The sequence below is a fragment of the Polyergus mexicanus genome, unplaced genomic scaffold, assembly GCF_030449975.1.
Source record: "Polyergus mexicanus isolate NDT 795.1 unplaced genomic scaffold, iyPolMexi1.0 SCAF_7, whole genome shotgun sequence".
NCBI classification, from domain to species: Eukaryota; Metazoa; Arthropoda; class Insecta; order Hymenoptera; family Formicidae; genus Polyergus; species Polyergus mexicanus.
In genome coordinates, this window is record NW_027223327.1 from 10,071,581 (window position 1) to 10,087,000 (window position 15,420).

At 34.9% G+C, this 15,420-nt stretch overlaps 2 protein-coding genes across 3 annotated transcripts; both read left to right on the plus strand.

Moving 5' to 3' along the window:
* Positions 1-422: 422 nt before the first annotated feature.
* LOC138934706 (lymphocyte cytosolic protein 2) lies at positions 423-9,411 on the plus strand. Its single transcript, XM_070298722.1, is given in 12 exon segments — positions 423-470; positions 472-605; positions 607-703; positions 2,054-2,116; positions 2,795-2,853; positions 3,517-4,133; positions 4,318-4,676; positions 4,769-4,907; positions 7,032-7,199; positions 7,522-7,695; positions 8,011-8,149; positions 8,493-9,411. Coding segments are annotated over 12 exon segments (2,130 nt in total). The 5' UTR covers positions 423-437; the 3' UTR covers positions 8,641-9,411.
* A 1,345-nt stretch (positions 9,412-10,756) lies between these two features.
* On the plus strand, positions 10,757-14,685 carry Hr96 (Nuclear hormone receptor HR96). 2 transcript variants are annotated; one of them, XM_070298874.1, is made up of 6 exons: positions 10,758-11,397; positions 12,053-12,537; positions 12,613-13,401; positions 13,492-13,708; positions 13,801-14,220; positions 14,395-14,678. In XM_070298874.1, exons 1-6 carry the CDS (start codon positions 11,260-11,262, stop codon positions 14,590-14,592), a joined length of 2,247 nt encoding a protein of 748 aa, XP_070154975.1. In that variant the 5' UTR covers positions 10,758-11,259; the 3' UTR covers positions 14,593-14,678. The 2 variants fall into 2 exon arrangements, with proteins under 2 accessions (XP_070154974.1, XP_070154975.1); XM_070298873.1 differs by having other exon boundaries at positions 10,757-11,397; positions 12,053-13,401; positions 14,395-14,685.
* The last annotated feature ends 735 nt before the right edge of the window (positions 14,686-15,420 follow it).

Consider the following 15,420-nt stretch of genomic DNA (forward strand, 5'->3'; position numbering starts at 1 on the left):
GGACACTGCTAGAATATATAACTCGCTTTTTTTCTTTATTTTCAGTAACTAAAAGGAGAATATATAATAAATCTTCCGAAACAAAATTCAATTTCTTGATAATTCGCTCCAATAAACTCTCTAACATTTCATCTATATATTATTCTATATACTATTGTAAATTCTATATCATATCTCGATATCTTTATCAAAGGAAAAGCCGACTCCAAATTGGCCAATGAATTTGTCATCGGAATTAAGGCCGCAATTCGTGAGATATCCTGTAAGTATATAGGTCATAAGTAAAAATCAAACGGATCTTTTTTTATATTTTATGCAAAATTTGCAACACTAACGTAGGTCATCGTTTTTACAGGAATGTGAAATGCGAGCTTCTCATCTAATTCGAGACGGACCTGGCGCGCAGGTGCGCCGCGAGAAAGTGACCAATCGCGCGGATGGCCGACAACTCTTGCGAGGGTGGTGGCTGCGAGTCAGGAGGATGGGGAAAGGAACGATGGGGGGACTGTCTGTCAGACGGCTGCACGGCCGCAAAAACATCCAATATACAGATGCCGCCAGGCGGCGAATGTACACGTGCGACGTTTTTTTTTTCCTTTTTTTTTTCCTCGCGGCTGCAATGTCCAAGAGGCCGTCGCGGAGCGAAGCCCTCGACGACATCTCTGTCTGGGACACGGAGGAGGTGCTGTGCCTGCTGCGCAAGGTGAGCCAAGCTTGTAGCGTCGTGCATCACGAATGACGACCGCGTCACGACTTATTATACCTTTCGTACCTTGTTATTGTACTTTGAAAAGGTACAAACATAATATCCGCGTACGAGAGGAGCAATGTAAATAGAAATGCATGGAAAAATATGGAAGATGCAGAGAGTGTAGAACGTAAACGGGGACAGTTTTGCAGCGACCACTGACTGTCAAAGGCGCGCCGCGATGAATCGCGGGGAATGCCTGGGAACACTTAGACACGGCACGAAAGACGCGAGACGCACGTGCGTGCGTTAGCGGTAAATTACACGCGAAGTGCGTATATTTATAGCGCAGCATGCTATAGCCAGGAGAACGAATCCAGGAATGAAAACTTCTTCAGCGATTGGATTTTCAGCTTTCGCGTGTCCGTTCTTCTTACATCTACATTTTCCTCCACGTCAATAACTTTTCTTTTTTACCTGTTTTGAAAGCGTTCCATTTATTATCCGTGCAGTCCATTAATTTTACATACAGAAAATGTAGGAGGTGAGTCGCGATTAATGATCAGTTTTTGAATGAAAAATTTTATATTTCTTCGTTTTAAAGTTTTTAATTGTAACGAGGCATATTTTGAAATGCAGATAAAAGCATTTTGTAATTTCTCTCTTTCTATAAAATAATATATAATACAAGTTAAATAATGTTTAATATAAAAATTTAAAAATATTTATATATATATAATTATAAAGATTATGTTAAAGAATTTTCTGATATACATAAACATAAAAATCTTCTTTCTTTTTTACATATAATTAAAGCAGTTTATTCCGCATCATTGAGAGTTAAAGAAATTTATTTTCCGAGAACACTGGGGCTGGGGGGGGGGGGGCGAAAGGGATCTTTGCATTTCTTCGTGCACGTTCTGGATTCTACATAACTTTCTCAAATTCCTTAGCATTGCAATTAAATGCCAACTCTATCGTTTCTTAACTGTCATTTTATTTTCCCCATTAGTTTCAGGGTTACAAAAAATATATTACATTAACTGAAATCTCTAAAACAAATATTTATACAACTGGAAGATTACTGTTTATTTGATTTTGTCTTATCAAGTTCCTTAGTTAATCTCACTTTGTTGCATCAAGGAGGAAATATTATTTATAAACTCGATGAAAACAAATAGTGTATAATACTCTTATCCGAATACTTTCCGCTGACACATCATTATTGATAAATCATTTCCTTTTTTTATCAATTGTCATGCACATTCTTTCTTGATACATGAGAGATACCAACTTTTATACGTGTGTGTTTACTCGTTATCAGCGCGCCATCCTGTCGACTGAAAATATTTCTCCGTTTTCCAGAACGGACTGGAGGAATGCTGCAACGCGGTGGCGAAACGACAAATCGACGGTGATGAGTTGCTAGTGAGTAAAATATTATTACGTTGAAGACGTCGGAGCTAGCGATTTCCCGGTTACGTCCCATTTGTCGGCTCGCGATGCCTCACTGGTGTTCCTGTCGATGACCCCTGAGTCGTTCTGAATGTATAGGGTGTCCTAAAAATGGAGCTATGTCTTGCCGTAATAGAACCTCGCGGTTCACATCATTCACGATGTAATCGGGCAATTTTGTCAATCAAGAAAGTGTTATATTAACAATAATTAAAATAATTTTTTCCGTTTTAAATAATACATACGGCTTTTTTGCAAATTGCTTAATTATAGATATTTTGATCTTGATTTACAGAAGATTTTTACATAAATTATAGCTATGTGTACTTTTATCATATTACCGTCTTTTACATAATTTATTTATATAAGGTATTCAACGATTCTCTTAACGAAAAATATTGTATAAATTTTTATTGAGTTACTAAAAATATAATATATGTCCTCCTTGACTTAATGCGTTTTCGAAATCGCTGACCCCATTGTAATAATAGAGATATATACTAACACACCAGTAATAATTATTATCTGCCCACTTCCATTGATAACGTGCTGCCGGTTGCTTTTTTTCCGGCTGCAACAGCAATATTTCGAGGCGACCGAGGATGGCGCGTGCGCTCTTAACCATGCCTTAATTAATTGTAATTATTCCAGCACTTGACGGATGGGAAGCTGGCTCTCTGGAAGAGTGACCTCACGCGTCCGCTGATAGGGTGAGAGAACCAGCTTTATTTCTGTCCGCATTATACTATATATTATGTATTCCTTCTGTTCCCTTTACTCTTCATGGAATCATGTCTCATGCCTCTCATAGCATGTTCTTAACGGTATCTGATTATTCAGTACGCCAATAACTTCTTGTGTTCGTGTATATCGAGTAAATGGAAAGTATCGCGTAATGTAATATAAGTAACGGTTTTATAATTATATATTGATACCTTGTTTTTTTTTATTAAATCTAATTTTTTACATTTTTTTTTATCTGTTAGTATTTCTTAAAACAAATTTAGTAAAGAATGTTAGTAAAGAACTGCTGACATACAATGAAATCAAGAATGTATTACGTGGCTAATAATTTGGACAAACTTTGCATTTTATAAAGATACCATTATAAGAATTTTGTTCGCGAGAATATTCGTTTCGCGCGACTTGATGACTGCGTATCGTGCATAATTTTACCGCGTAGGTCGTGTTCGATTATTCCACTCTACAGCCGCATTATGATTTAATATTGCGCAGCATTGTATTCCACGCAAAATACTGTTTATTATAGTTTACCCTTCCATTATAAAAACAGTTAACATTTTATAAGATTAACATTTTATAATATAAAAGTTTTGTTAATTATATTAATATTGCAAATAAATTTGTTGCAGAAAATTATGGACATTTGTGCAAGAACTGAACAAGTTTCCGGAAAAATATCTATCAAATAAAATTACAGAAGCGCAGCAGAACGATGATCACTTGAGCGACAGCGGTTCTTGGGGAACTGATTTCGACGATGAGGCGCCAGAAGAAAACAATTCCTTAAGCGATAGGCAAGAGATTGTAAAACCGAGTCTGATCAAGAACAAACAGATTCTGTTTTCGCAGAATAATAGAATACCGATTAGTAGGATACCGACGCGATCGTCGAAGAAAATAGCAAAATCGAAAGAGGAAGAGACTTACGCCAATTGCGAATCTTCCTATCAAGATAAAGAGGAAAATATGTATGCGAATTTCCAGGAGATGAAGTTACCATCGACAAGAAATATCTCGAGATTACATAGCCAGATAGAGAAAACTTTGGCCGAGAAATTGAAGGAGGAATTAAAGCGCAGAAATGACCAGCCGGCGAAGAAACCGGCGATTTGTCCGAAACCGGAGGCATTGCCGTCGCGGAAAATCCCGATGACGGATTTTGACAAAAAACTTCCGCAGAAATCCTTTCTGCATAATGCGCCGAAGACACACCAATACATTCCTAATGATCAAAGCAAAGCGCAAAGTAAGTTGATCAGGTTAACGTGTCGCATTTACATGTTAATTCCGTTGGTATAGATCGCGTGCGATTCTCTTATCGATAATAACGTGATGTTAATAAATATTGCATTGCTCGAATTCCTTTGCAACAAAAGGATTAAACAAATGGCGATATCTGAGTATATATTATGAATCATGTGTGTCTCTAGGAAGGATGGCCGTGCCACCGCCGCCGGAGCCCAAGAAAAACAAGGACTACACGTCCGTGGAAATAAAAAAAAGATACGACAAGGAGTTACCGAAACCACCGCCAGCCACTATAAGAAATTTTGATCTCGTGGCGAATTTGCCGGCGCGAACGGAGGAGAGCGAGGACGAGTATGAAACATTTGACGAGAACATCATCGAGCAAGTACAACAGAAGAGCGAGATCTCGCGGGTCGATAGCAAGCAGTCGTTGAACAGCGGTCGTCAGGGATCAGTCGAGAGCGTTTATAAACCGCCTAGCGCCGCGAGTCACGAGGAAGAGGAGGAGGATTACGAGATTTATGAGTCTATTACGGAAACGGTGAGTTTTTATCAATAAATGCAACTTTGGAATCGTAATTAGTCGTGAGAGAGACTCGGTGAATTATTTATGATATCGCCATCTTACGTTAGCCGGAAGATAATGGTTATTTGAGCCCCATTCAAAGGACAAACGATGCTCAACAAGAACCGCCTCCCTTACCCGCTAAACTGTCGCCGACCCCACCGCCTTCGACTTTCCCTAGTAAAACCAGATCGGAGGAATACAAAGGTATGTATAATCTTTGGCATTATGGCAACTATTGGTATCGATTTGTAATTTGCCATACACAATTGTTACAAAAATATTACATATGGTAACATTTTTGTAACAATTGTGTGTATAAGAATAGAATTTCTTAATTATTGGATACAAATATTGTTATTTATTAAATCAAATTTTTGTAATTATCGATTTAATTCTAAATTCGATTGGAAAAATTTATTTTTACTAGCCGATACCGCTATTCTGCCTAATAAAGGGAAAAACAAGAAGCGATTAGATATAAACTATTTATGCGAACCTGTTATTACGTCAAACGGAACAGATGGAATATTTAAGCGAAAACAGCAAGACAAGTTGCCGAACATGCGGTCCAATGAATAAAAAAAGTGCAAGCTACTGTGGACTTGTAACAAGTGCAGAATCACTCGTAGCAACTTCTCACGAACATGTGTTTGGCAAATGCTACTTATCGTTGGTTCTCATGCAACCTGATGCGCATTGCCATTGCGATATCGCGTGTAGTTGCGTACCGGCCACCGTCATTGTTGTCCGATTTTCATAAATTGTTGGATATCACTATTTGCGATAGAATCGAAAAATGTTTCGTTACCGCTGCAATATGTCATCGATATTGTCGCAGTTTTTTGCGGTGTTCGCAATATTTTTCATACGCGGAAGTTGCAGAGACCTTTGACCTTCGATATGAATAAAAGATTTCTAGAAGGATTGACGAAACAAATCACGGGAGATTTTCGATCCGAGTGAGACGAAATAGAATCGATTTTATCGGTGAAGTGCCGCGGCAACGGAACAGAAAAACGAATATCGTACTCGCGAATTAATATAATATCTACGAAACTATAGAATTTTACGGGAAAAAAAGACAAAATGCAAGGACGAACGATAAAAAGTGGAATATGAAGTTTTACATCAGGTATACTATTTCTAATCAACGATTCGGACCAAAAGATAAAACGTACGTGTAGAAGGACACGATAACGGTTAAAAGTACGGTAGAGAACGAAACACCAGTTTAGGTAATGGAATGTGTTCCTGTTTTTATCTACGGCTGAGCAAACAGCTCGTAAGTGGCCTGGGCACACGTCTGGTCGATGAGGTCGCCGATATGATGGTGCGAATCAAGAGAGGTCTGTCCACGTGTTGTTATTCGCAGCCACCTGAGCCACCAGGTACATATAAAACAATTAAATAGCGCATTCTTCGGCAATATATTGCATTTACTCCGAAACGGTATGTATTATGCGATCATATGTAGCTCAACACATGAATGTACGTTCATAGAACATCTGTTCTTTCTTTGCTCCTCGATAGTCGTCGAATTCTGTTGAGAGACGGGAATAGATTTGGGAAATGAATCCTTTACTTTCTATATATAACATCAATTTTCAATATCGTATAATGTATGTTGCAATATAATTTATTAGTATAAAGCCAAATATTTAAAATTTTTGTACACTAAAATATTTATCTAATAATAAATTAACGTTATTAAAATCAATGTTTTTTTGATATGAATATATGAGAAACTGTGAATTTACTTAGTATTAACTTAGATGCATATTATATCCAATTTAAAAACTTAGAATTTCCACGATGTTCAGAATAAGGATAGAATGTGCATGATCTGACAGATAATAATTTTATCATTTTATAAAAACACTAAACTACTGAAAATTTCATCTTCCTTTTGTGAAAGATACTTTTATCAAATTTTTTTTGTTGCTTGTAAGAGATCATCGACCCTTCCAATCGGATATACGGAAGATATTCTTAAATGCGTTATTCGGATGCATCTATGTCTCATGCCGAGAGACCAACGGATTGACTAACGCTGTTCTTTTTTTCGCGATGATTTAAAAGGCTCGCCCTAGAGAGTTAAATCTCAGTTTCGTAAGAATTCTTGCGACGATCGCGTCGCGTTCCTCGTATTAGTGCAGCTCCAGAGGCTCGAGCTGAGTGTTTCAGTGAGAGGGAGGGTAGACGTTGATTATTATATGAAAATTCACTTGCGTTCGTTCGAGTCCTGCAATATAATATTGTTGTCAGACGGCAGTCGAAAATATTAATTATAAAGAAAAATCAATGAAGATATATTTGTACTCTTGATAGACGTACTCGCGATCCGCCGAAGAATACGTGACGAATTCGCGATAATGGCAAGTTTAATGAGCGATACGAAGCGGAATATGTCGCTCAATACGGCGGTACGCCGGCAAGCAAGTCTTTCGGAATGTTTAACACAGGCGACCCTTACGCAAGCTCGACTTAATTTAGCAAGTTAGTAACGCGATCAATCTGTTTTAACGAAAAAAGAAAAAAAAAATTATCTCTATAACAATTTAGAATTATATGCTTTACCATGCAATTTCTTTTTCTTATTTATAAATTAATATTGAATTATATTTCTTTTGATATCAATTTATAATATTGCTTACATTGTGTTTTGATTAGATATAATATGTCTAGAGTTATTTTTTATTATATAATAAATGTAAAAACTTATTGATACATAGCCGTTGAAAAAGTTTGTGATAATTGTTTTATCAATTTATATAATATTTATTTGTATATTAATTTTGGTTTTCTTATATATTTATAGAACGATCACCGGATAAAAAATCAGCCACATTACCTCATGCCGGCAGTAATACTTCGCTGTCAACCGAAAGAGCCACACGACCGCTACCACCGCCGCCCGACAAACAATCTCTTGTAGACAAACCATGGTATCATAATGTAACGAGAGAACAGGCGGCTATACTCATCAAAGAACGTGTGTATTAGACAATTTTTTTAAGATAAAAACTATATTTAATATTAAAATGTTGCTAAAAAACTAAATTGATTATAAATTTTGATAGAGAATTATTAAAATTAAGAAAAACGCTGTGTGGTTATACGGAATATTCTGCATCTATGTAAAATTGTATATTTAGTTTTAAATATGAGCATCATAAAACTAGAAATATCTCTTGTTAAGATGTCCTAATCTTCTTTTTTCTTTTTTATTTACGGAAAGATGAAGTTCAAATATAATAACACATTCGATATCAAACAACTGTTAAATATATAACACTCTATGTTTCAGAAGGTACTTACAGTAACCCACAAGATGGGTATTTTTTATTGAGACCATCGACGACGAACATTGGCAATCCCTTAGCCTTGGTTCTTTGGTATAAAGACAGGGTTTATAATGTTCCAGTTAGGAAGAGAACCGACAATAGGTACACACTTTGTTTATCGGATTTAATCGTTTTGTTAAAATATCTTTTGTCCATATACTTTGTTTACTTATGAACATTGGACTATAATTTCTTATTAGGTTCCACATTGTGTATGAAAAAAATATTATATTAATCTAATTCTCTTTCCATTTTTAAATGATTGGATATAAATGTTTATATGATCAACATTTTATAGGATTGGAAAATTAGTACTCTCGTTATTTTTTTTATTTTGTTAACGAAAAGGAAATATGAAAAAATAACTCGTATGCGAAGATATTTTTCATTGACTCAGCATTATTAACAAAGTTTAATATAGAAGAATATTTGCTAAATTATTTAGATATGCATTGGGCACCGCAAAAGTGAACGAGCTGTCTTTTTTGACAATCGATGAGATCGTGGCGTTTTATATGAAGGAGGAACTGATGCTTTACAGCAGTGGTATGCAAATCGGAAGCACGAGATTGACTGACACTCCACCAAAGTAATTTTCGCTATGATCAATCCTACTGTAAATGAGAAAAGAAATATTTGTAATCTCGATGTATATAAGAATTTTACATAACATGTATCAATACCGTCGAGCAAACATTTTTGCTAGACATTGTAACAGTATCCAAATGCATAGGTAGGTAGATTAATGGACTGACGAACAAAATTTTAAATAGTGCCTTTTTGGTGTCTTCATATATTTAAAAGAATATACGTATATTTAAATCGATTGTAATCGCATTTTGCGCAAGACATTATTATTCTCTTTGCTAAGACAAATTTTCTGGTTCGAACTCTGTTTGTTTTCAATTTATTTTCAAATTAATTATATGTGCCTTCTTGATAAAGTGATATAAGTAAGCTCGATTATTGAGTGTAGCGGATCTCTCTCTTGTGGAATATATTATATACATATTTTTTAATATATGTAAATATATATATGTATATATATCTCAATCTTTTTTACTAACGTAGAAAATATATTTATGGCTGATTTATACTTTTGAGAGAATAATCTTATATGAAGATAGAATCTTATAGAATATAGAGAATATTTCTTTAAGCAGAGATCCTATTGTGTATTTTGTTTATCTCTCCTATCAGTATTTATGTATTTTTATCCACAAAAATTATAGTTAATGTATCGTTCTTTAATCTATGACATCAAAGTGATTAGTGATCCAACATTTGTATTGATTATTTTTATGAGCCTCTTGGCTCATCAAAGGATCAATGTGATGACATATGTGCATATATCGCAAGACTTAATTAAATTTTTTTAGAAAACAAGATTTATTCTTTTTTCTATACATACACGCCCATGAATGAAATACGCAATATTATGCGTCTTATCGCTTTCTCCTTATGTGACTGTTTATATTTCTCAACTGTGTTGTTTCCCCTGTGTTAATCAAGTTCACATTCGATCCAGTTTTGTAAATATGAATCATTACGCGCAAACACATCTCGATACGATTATCTTACACGTTGAGAAAACTAGAAATGATAACGTTGACTGACCAGCTGGCCACACACAAATTGATAAATGATTTCCGAAGTAACTGCGACGTCTCTTATAATAATGATATATACGAATTCGATCTCTGTGCAATGTGAAGCAATTTTACGATTGATCGATTTTAGATTTTTTTGTGGAATATGTATATTGTGTTCTCGCGACAATGCATGTAATTATATATATGGATGCCTGTGAACTTTGAACCAAACTATTAATTGATAAAAGTAAAATCGAACATTCTTTACATAATGATATATTATGAGTTTGTCAGTATATTTTTCTTGTTTTACATTTTGATACTGTCTTTGACAGTATATAACAGCTCAATATATATTTAATCAAGTTCTTTAAGTTATTTATAAATAAGCTTCAGTAAACTCTAGAAGAAAATATTTACGATAAATGAATTGAATAATAATATATTACATTTATTAGTAAAAGAAATTTCTATTGCAAAGTAATTATTTAAAAATATGTAATTGATTTTAAATGAGTATTCAAGTATTACAAATGTCATTTGATAATAATTTTTGTTCGATAATAAGCTTCAATAAGCTCGAGAAGAAAATATTTACAATAAATGAATTGAATAGTACATTTGTTAGTAAAAGAAATTTATATTGCAAAGTAATTATTTAAAAATATTTAATTGATTTTAAATGAGTATTCGAATATTACAAATGTCATTTGATAATAATTTTTGTTCGATAACATAAAAAATCGAGCTTTCCTGATGTATTATATTCCATGATTTATTATATACAGAATTACGACTTTAATTTAAAAATTGACAAAGCTTCTAATTTACAGTCGGCTTTAGCAAAAATATTGCAATTTATTGCAAATCGTATATAATAAAATTTTAAATCAAAATTCAGCGAAATTCCCGAAATTATTTATCCGAGAACTAGTATAAAGAATATTATAACTCGAAAACTATCGACGCTTCGATGATGTGTTACTAGATAAAGAGAGAAATCGACTTGGAATTCGTCGAACAATCAATCTGCTCCGAAACGCATTTAAAGGCAGGGACGATGCGCGCGGGAATTTTCTCCGCAGTCACGTGGGCGAGAGATCCCTACTTACATTACGACGGCGTGGTATCTTCTCGGTGACGGAAAGTGACAAGGGATCGGCGGGGAGGAGAGACAGCGAGATGAACGAGTTTTACGACGAATTTGTACGCACCGCGCCTCGTCTATCGTCGTCAATTAACCGAGCCGTCAATTGAACGCGATTCAGTAGTCACTTAAGGAGCTTTTGTACATGTGGATCTTCGAAGGGGCGTTGGACCGTGGAGAAGAGGTCGTTGTTTGCAGTGAAAAATGATGCCGCGGACGATAAATAGTCGCATCTTGGTTCCCAGGCGAAGTGTTCACAAATGCAGATAAACAATGTTAATCTTTATTAGTTGATGGCAACAAAAGGACATAATACTCGTCGATGCCATTAAATTGTAGAAGAAGAAGAAACAATGTTATTGTGAGTCAGGGAGCGAAAATACATTCGTCGGGCGGGACGGGAGAAAGATATAGGAGAACGATGTTACTCCGTCTGTATTAGATAAGACGTGCTAATTGCCGCCCCAGGAGCAATGGACGATGAACAGCCGGCGAAGGAGCCCACCAAGATCTGCGGTGTCTGCGGCGACCGCGCGCTCGGCTACAACTTCAACGCCGTCTCCTGCGAGAGCTGCAAGGCCTTCTTCAGGAGGAACGCGCTGAGAACTAAGGTGAATTTTCACTTCCCTGTCTTGATTTAGAGTCCCAGTAGATTGATTCACTCCTCGAGGAAAGATTGATTAATTAACGCGTTGAGAAATTTTCAATTTATGAATCTAATTTTTTGAGTTTTTAGAGGAACGAGTCAGATTGTTGCACTGAATTTTTTAATTGTTTATAACGTCTGTGCTCTTTTCCGATGAACTTTTCTTAAGAAGAAATCAATCTTAATATTGCATCCAGTCCTAACATCAAGAAACTTGAAACTTGGATCTAATTCTTATAAAAATTTTTAAAAGAATGAGGTTACTATTGTTGAGTCTTTTAATTATCTATGATTGATTGTTTTTACTTGTTATAAAGTTTGAAAGTGGTACCCCGCATTGCAGTTTAATGATTAGACTGGTAAGAATGCTATATAGATAAGATACTGATGTTTTACTTTTCGTTTATTTAATAGAAAAGATTATTGTAATTTATTTGTAAGATTTATCAAAATGTAAAAACAAATATTAATGTGTAAAAACAAATATTAATATAAAAAACTAAATTATCTTATTTATACAAAATTTTTAGAATTTATACAGTATTATCAATAAATATATAAAATTGCATGAGTTTAATATTTGACTGATATTAAAAAAAAGATATATTTTCTCTTTGCAGGACTTTAGATGCCCCTTCACCGAAAACTGTAAAATTACACCTGTAACCAGACGCTTCTGTCAAAAATGCCGTCTGGACAAATGTTTGCGTATTGGTATGCGCAAGGATTACATTATGTCTGAAGAGGACAAAGTTTTAAAGCGTGAAAAGATCGAAAAGAATCGCGCAAAAAAACGATCTCAATTCGATAATGCCACAGCATCAAAGATCAAAAAAGATTGCGTGAATGATTGTACATTCGAAGACACGTCGATATCAGTCAATTCGGTCGCGTCAACGATGTCGGAGACATATTTTTGGGAGTCTGATAGGAAATACACAGATCTGGATGGTAATAGGCAGAATGTCGTCGAGAGTATGAGCCCAGTGACAGCAGCTAGCGTACCTAGTCCTTCAAGTCCACCGGAGAACACGAACATCGCTGAAACAAAGACGTTGGACATGCTGAAGGAATCCTCTCATGGCTCGAGGTCTAATCTTGTAAGGTACAATCAACCTGTTTTGTATGTAGAAAACGAGATAGAATCAATAAAGATTGAATTGAAATTGTCTGTTCATAGCCGCGCGAGATCGTTCACCGACTTCAATGTGGCACCTCCAGACACAGGAAAGGATAAGAATGTACCATCAAATTCAGGGGAATACGAGCAGAATTCGCTAGAATTAAGTTCCGAGTTTGTAAGCGTTAATAGCGAATCGCCGAGGTACAGTTCTTTATTCGACGAAAACGCGCCCAATTATTCCAAATTTGAACAAAATAACGAGAGTTCCTTGGTATACGTCGATTGCGTATCGGACAACCGAACAAGTCGACTCGATCCGAGTTTACAAGCACAATTCGAGAAGGAAGAGACGACGATATGTCAGAAGCCGAAGGAGACGTGTTCGAGTGGAAGCAATTTAATTGCCAAATTCAAACAAAATCCCAATCTGTTCACAAAGTTCGTCAACAATCCAAATTTAGTTGCCAAGATACTTCAAGATCAAAGGGTAGTAATGAAGATTATGACGGACCCCGATATGGTCACGTGCTTGGCAACGGATCCACATATCACGCAGTTTTTAGAGGAGAATGACGCAACTGATACGAGCGACGGGCGTGGCCGTGACAATAAAACAGGAAGTCAGTCTCAGAAAGAAGCTCCGCGGAATAATAGTAGCTCGAGTAATATCACTAGGTATACACCAAAATCTAAAAAAAGTCATGTCGAAAATCCGATACTGACAGATCTAATTACGAATCGTAACACAGAAGAGTGCAAAAATCAAAATTTAGAACCTAGCATAAGCACAGATTGGAATAAAAATACAGCTGATGTTACCAGAGATGTTCTCCAAGATGTTCAAAGGTATAAGACTGTATTCAGTTTATATAAATATCATATTTATATATACAAAATGCTATAAAACTCGCTGTTGAAATTGGATATTTTTTTCAGGATACCTATCGCTGCCAACTCTATAGAGTCCATATTATGCGAAGCCATCAAGTTGGAATATTCAGCATTTTCTAGTTTAAGTGGTAACCAAAGCAGTAGGGATTTGAATGACGCCGAGAGAGCGAAATTAAACGAACTGATAGTTGCTAATAAAGCATTATTGGCTCCTTTAGATGATGACATAACAAATTTGGTTGGCGAGGAATGTAAATTTAAGGTATAATGCTGCTGAAATTTTAGATGTTTTAATATAGAGTTGTATTTGGTAAAGAAGAACAAAGTGTATAATAGGAGATATTTATTTTGCAGAATAATTTCGGACAATCTGATCCAATGTTGTTGGACGTTATAAATTTAACAGCAATAGCAATTAGACGCTTAATAAAGATGTCCAAGAAAATAAACGCCTTCAAAAATATGTGTCAGGAAGATCAATTGGCTCTACTGAAGGGTGGTTGTACGGAAATGATGATTCTAAGATCAGCCATAAATTACGATCCAGATAAAGATATATGGAAAATTCCTCATAGTCAAGAGAGCATGTCCAATATCAAGGTTGACGTTTTGAAGGAAGCAAAAGGAAATTTGTACGCGGAGCACGCGAAATTCGTCAGAACATTCGATCCCAGATGGCGGGATGAAAACATCATTCTAATTTTAAGCGCAATCGCTTTGTTTACCCCCGATAGACCGAGGGTCGTGCACAGTGATGTTATTAAATTGGAGCAGGTTAGTAAAATCTTCAAGTTTCAAAATGTTTGCATCAATTTATTATAATTATTTATGTAATTATTTATAGCGTCTTATAATTATCAAAAAATCTTTCGATGACTTACAACTTTGAGAATCTATATATATTTGGATCACATTTTTCATTGCGATGCCTTTATTTCTTTCTTCTAGAGTTCTTACTATTATCTTCTGAGACGATATCTGGAAAGCGTTTATCCTGGCTGTGAGGCCAAATCCATGTTTCTGAAGTTAATACAAAAGATTTCCGAACTCCATAAATTAAATGACGAGGTTGTAGGAGTTTATTTGAATGTCAATCCATCCAGCGTAGAGCCATTGCTTATAGAAATATTCGACTTAAAGCACTGATAACTAGTTTATAGAGTCACGTATTTTGTCTGTAAAAAACAAACTAAGAAACCGTTGCATTCGTAGAATATATTCGGTATATATATATGTATATATATATACATAACATATATATATATATATATATATATATAACTGAAATATATTCGAAACATATAGCGGTATTTTAAGTAAAAGAAATCGATTGTTTTAGAAATTCACGAAAATCTGATTGTGATAAGTAAAATTCAAATTTCTCCGCATTGCCTCTTTATATAAATACTTATAGCAATACAACTTTAAATATCTTTGGGTGATAGAACAAAGATTATACACTTATAAAAAACATAGAACAAAGATAATTTGATATGATATCAAAATATATAGAAACTATAACAAGAAGAAATCATATACAATGTAGACATCCTGTATAAATGGAAAGTAGCAATATTAATAACTGTGACAATTTAGTAGTAGCTCTGATTGCTCTCTCGGCACTTTATTAGCAACTGTCACCAGTTTAATTTCGTTATCTCAACGATTCTCATCAATTTGAATAAATAATGTTAATTGAACATTAAGAATGTTGTAAAAATAATAATTAATGATAGAGCAATATTTCGCTTTGTAATAGGCATATAATATATCGTAAACATATTTCACAGAATATCCTTTAAATTTTATATTCTCTTTGTGTACGAGAGTGAGTGTACAACGACAGCATAATAATTCCTAGGTGGCTGTTTCAAGGATGTTTTTTCTCGGGGGGTAGTTAAATCTATATTAAAAATATATATTTTTTTTATGTCAAATTTTACATTCTAAATAATTATATGTTATTTATATGAC

Bases quoted from the DNA above. Each gene is read 5' to 3' on its own strand.
- Hr96 (XM_070298873.1), top strand. From the start codon at position 11,260: ATGGACGATGAACAGCCGGCGAAGGAGCCCACCAAGATCTGCGGTGTC. The intron at 11,398-12,052 runs GTGAATTTTCAC...TTCTCTTTGCAG, and splicing joins GGAACGCGCTGAGAACTAAG to GACTTTAGATGCCCCTTCAC. The intron at 13,402-13,491 runs GTATAAGACTGT...TATTTTTTTCAG, and splicing joins GTTCTCCAAGATGTTCAAAG to GATACCTATCGCTGCCAACT.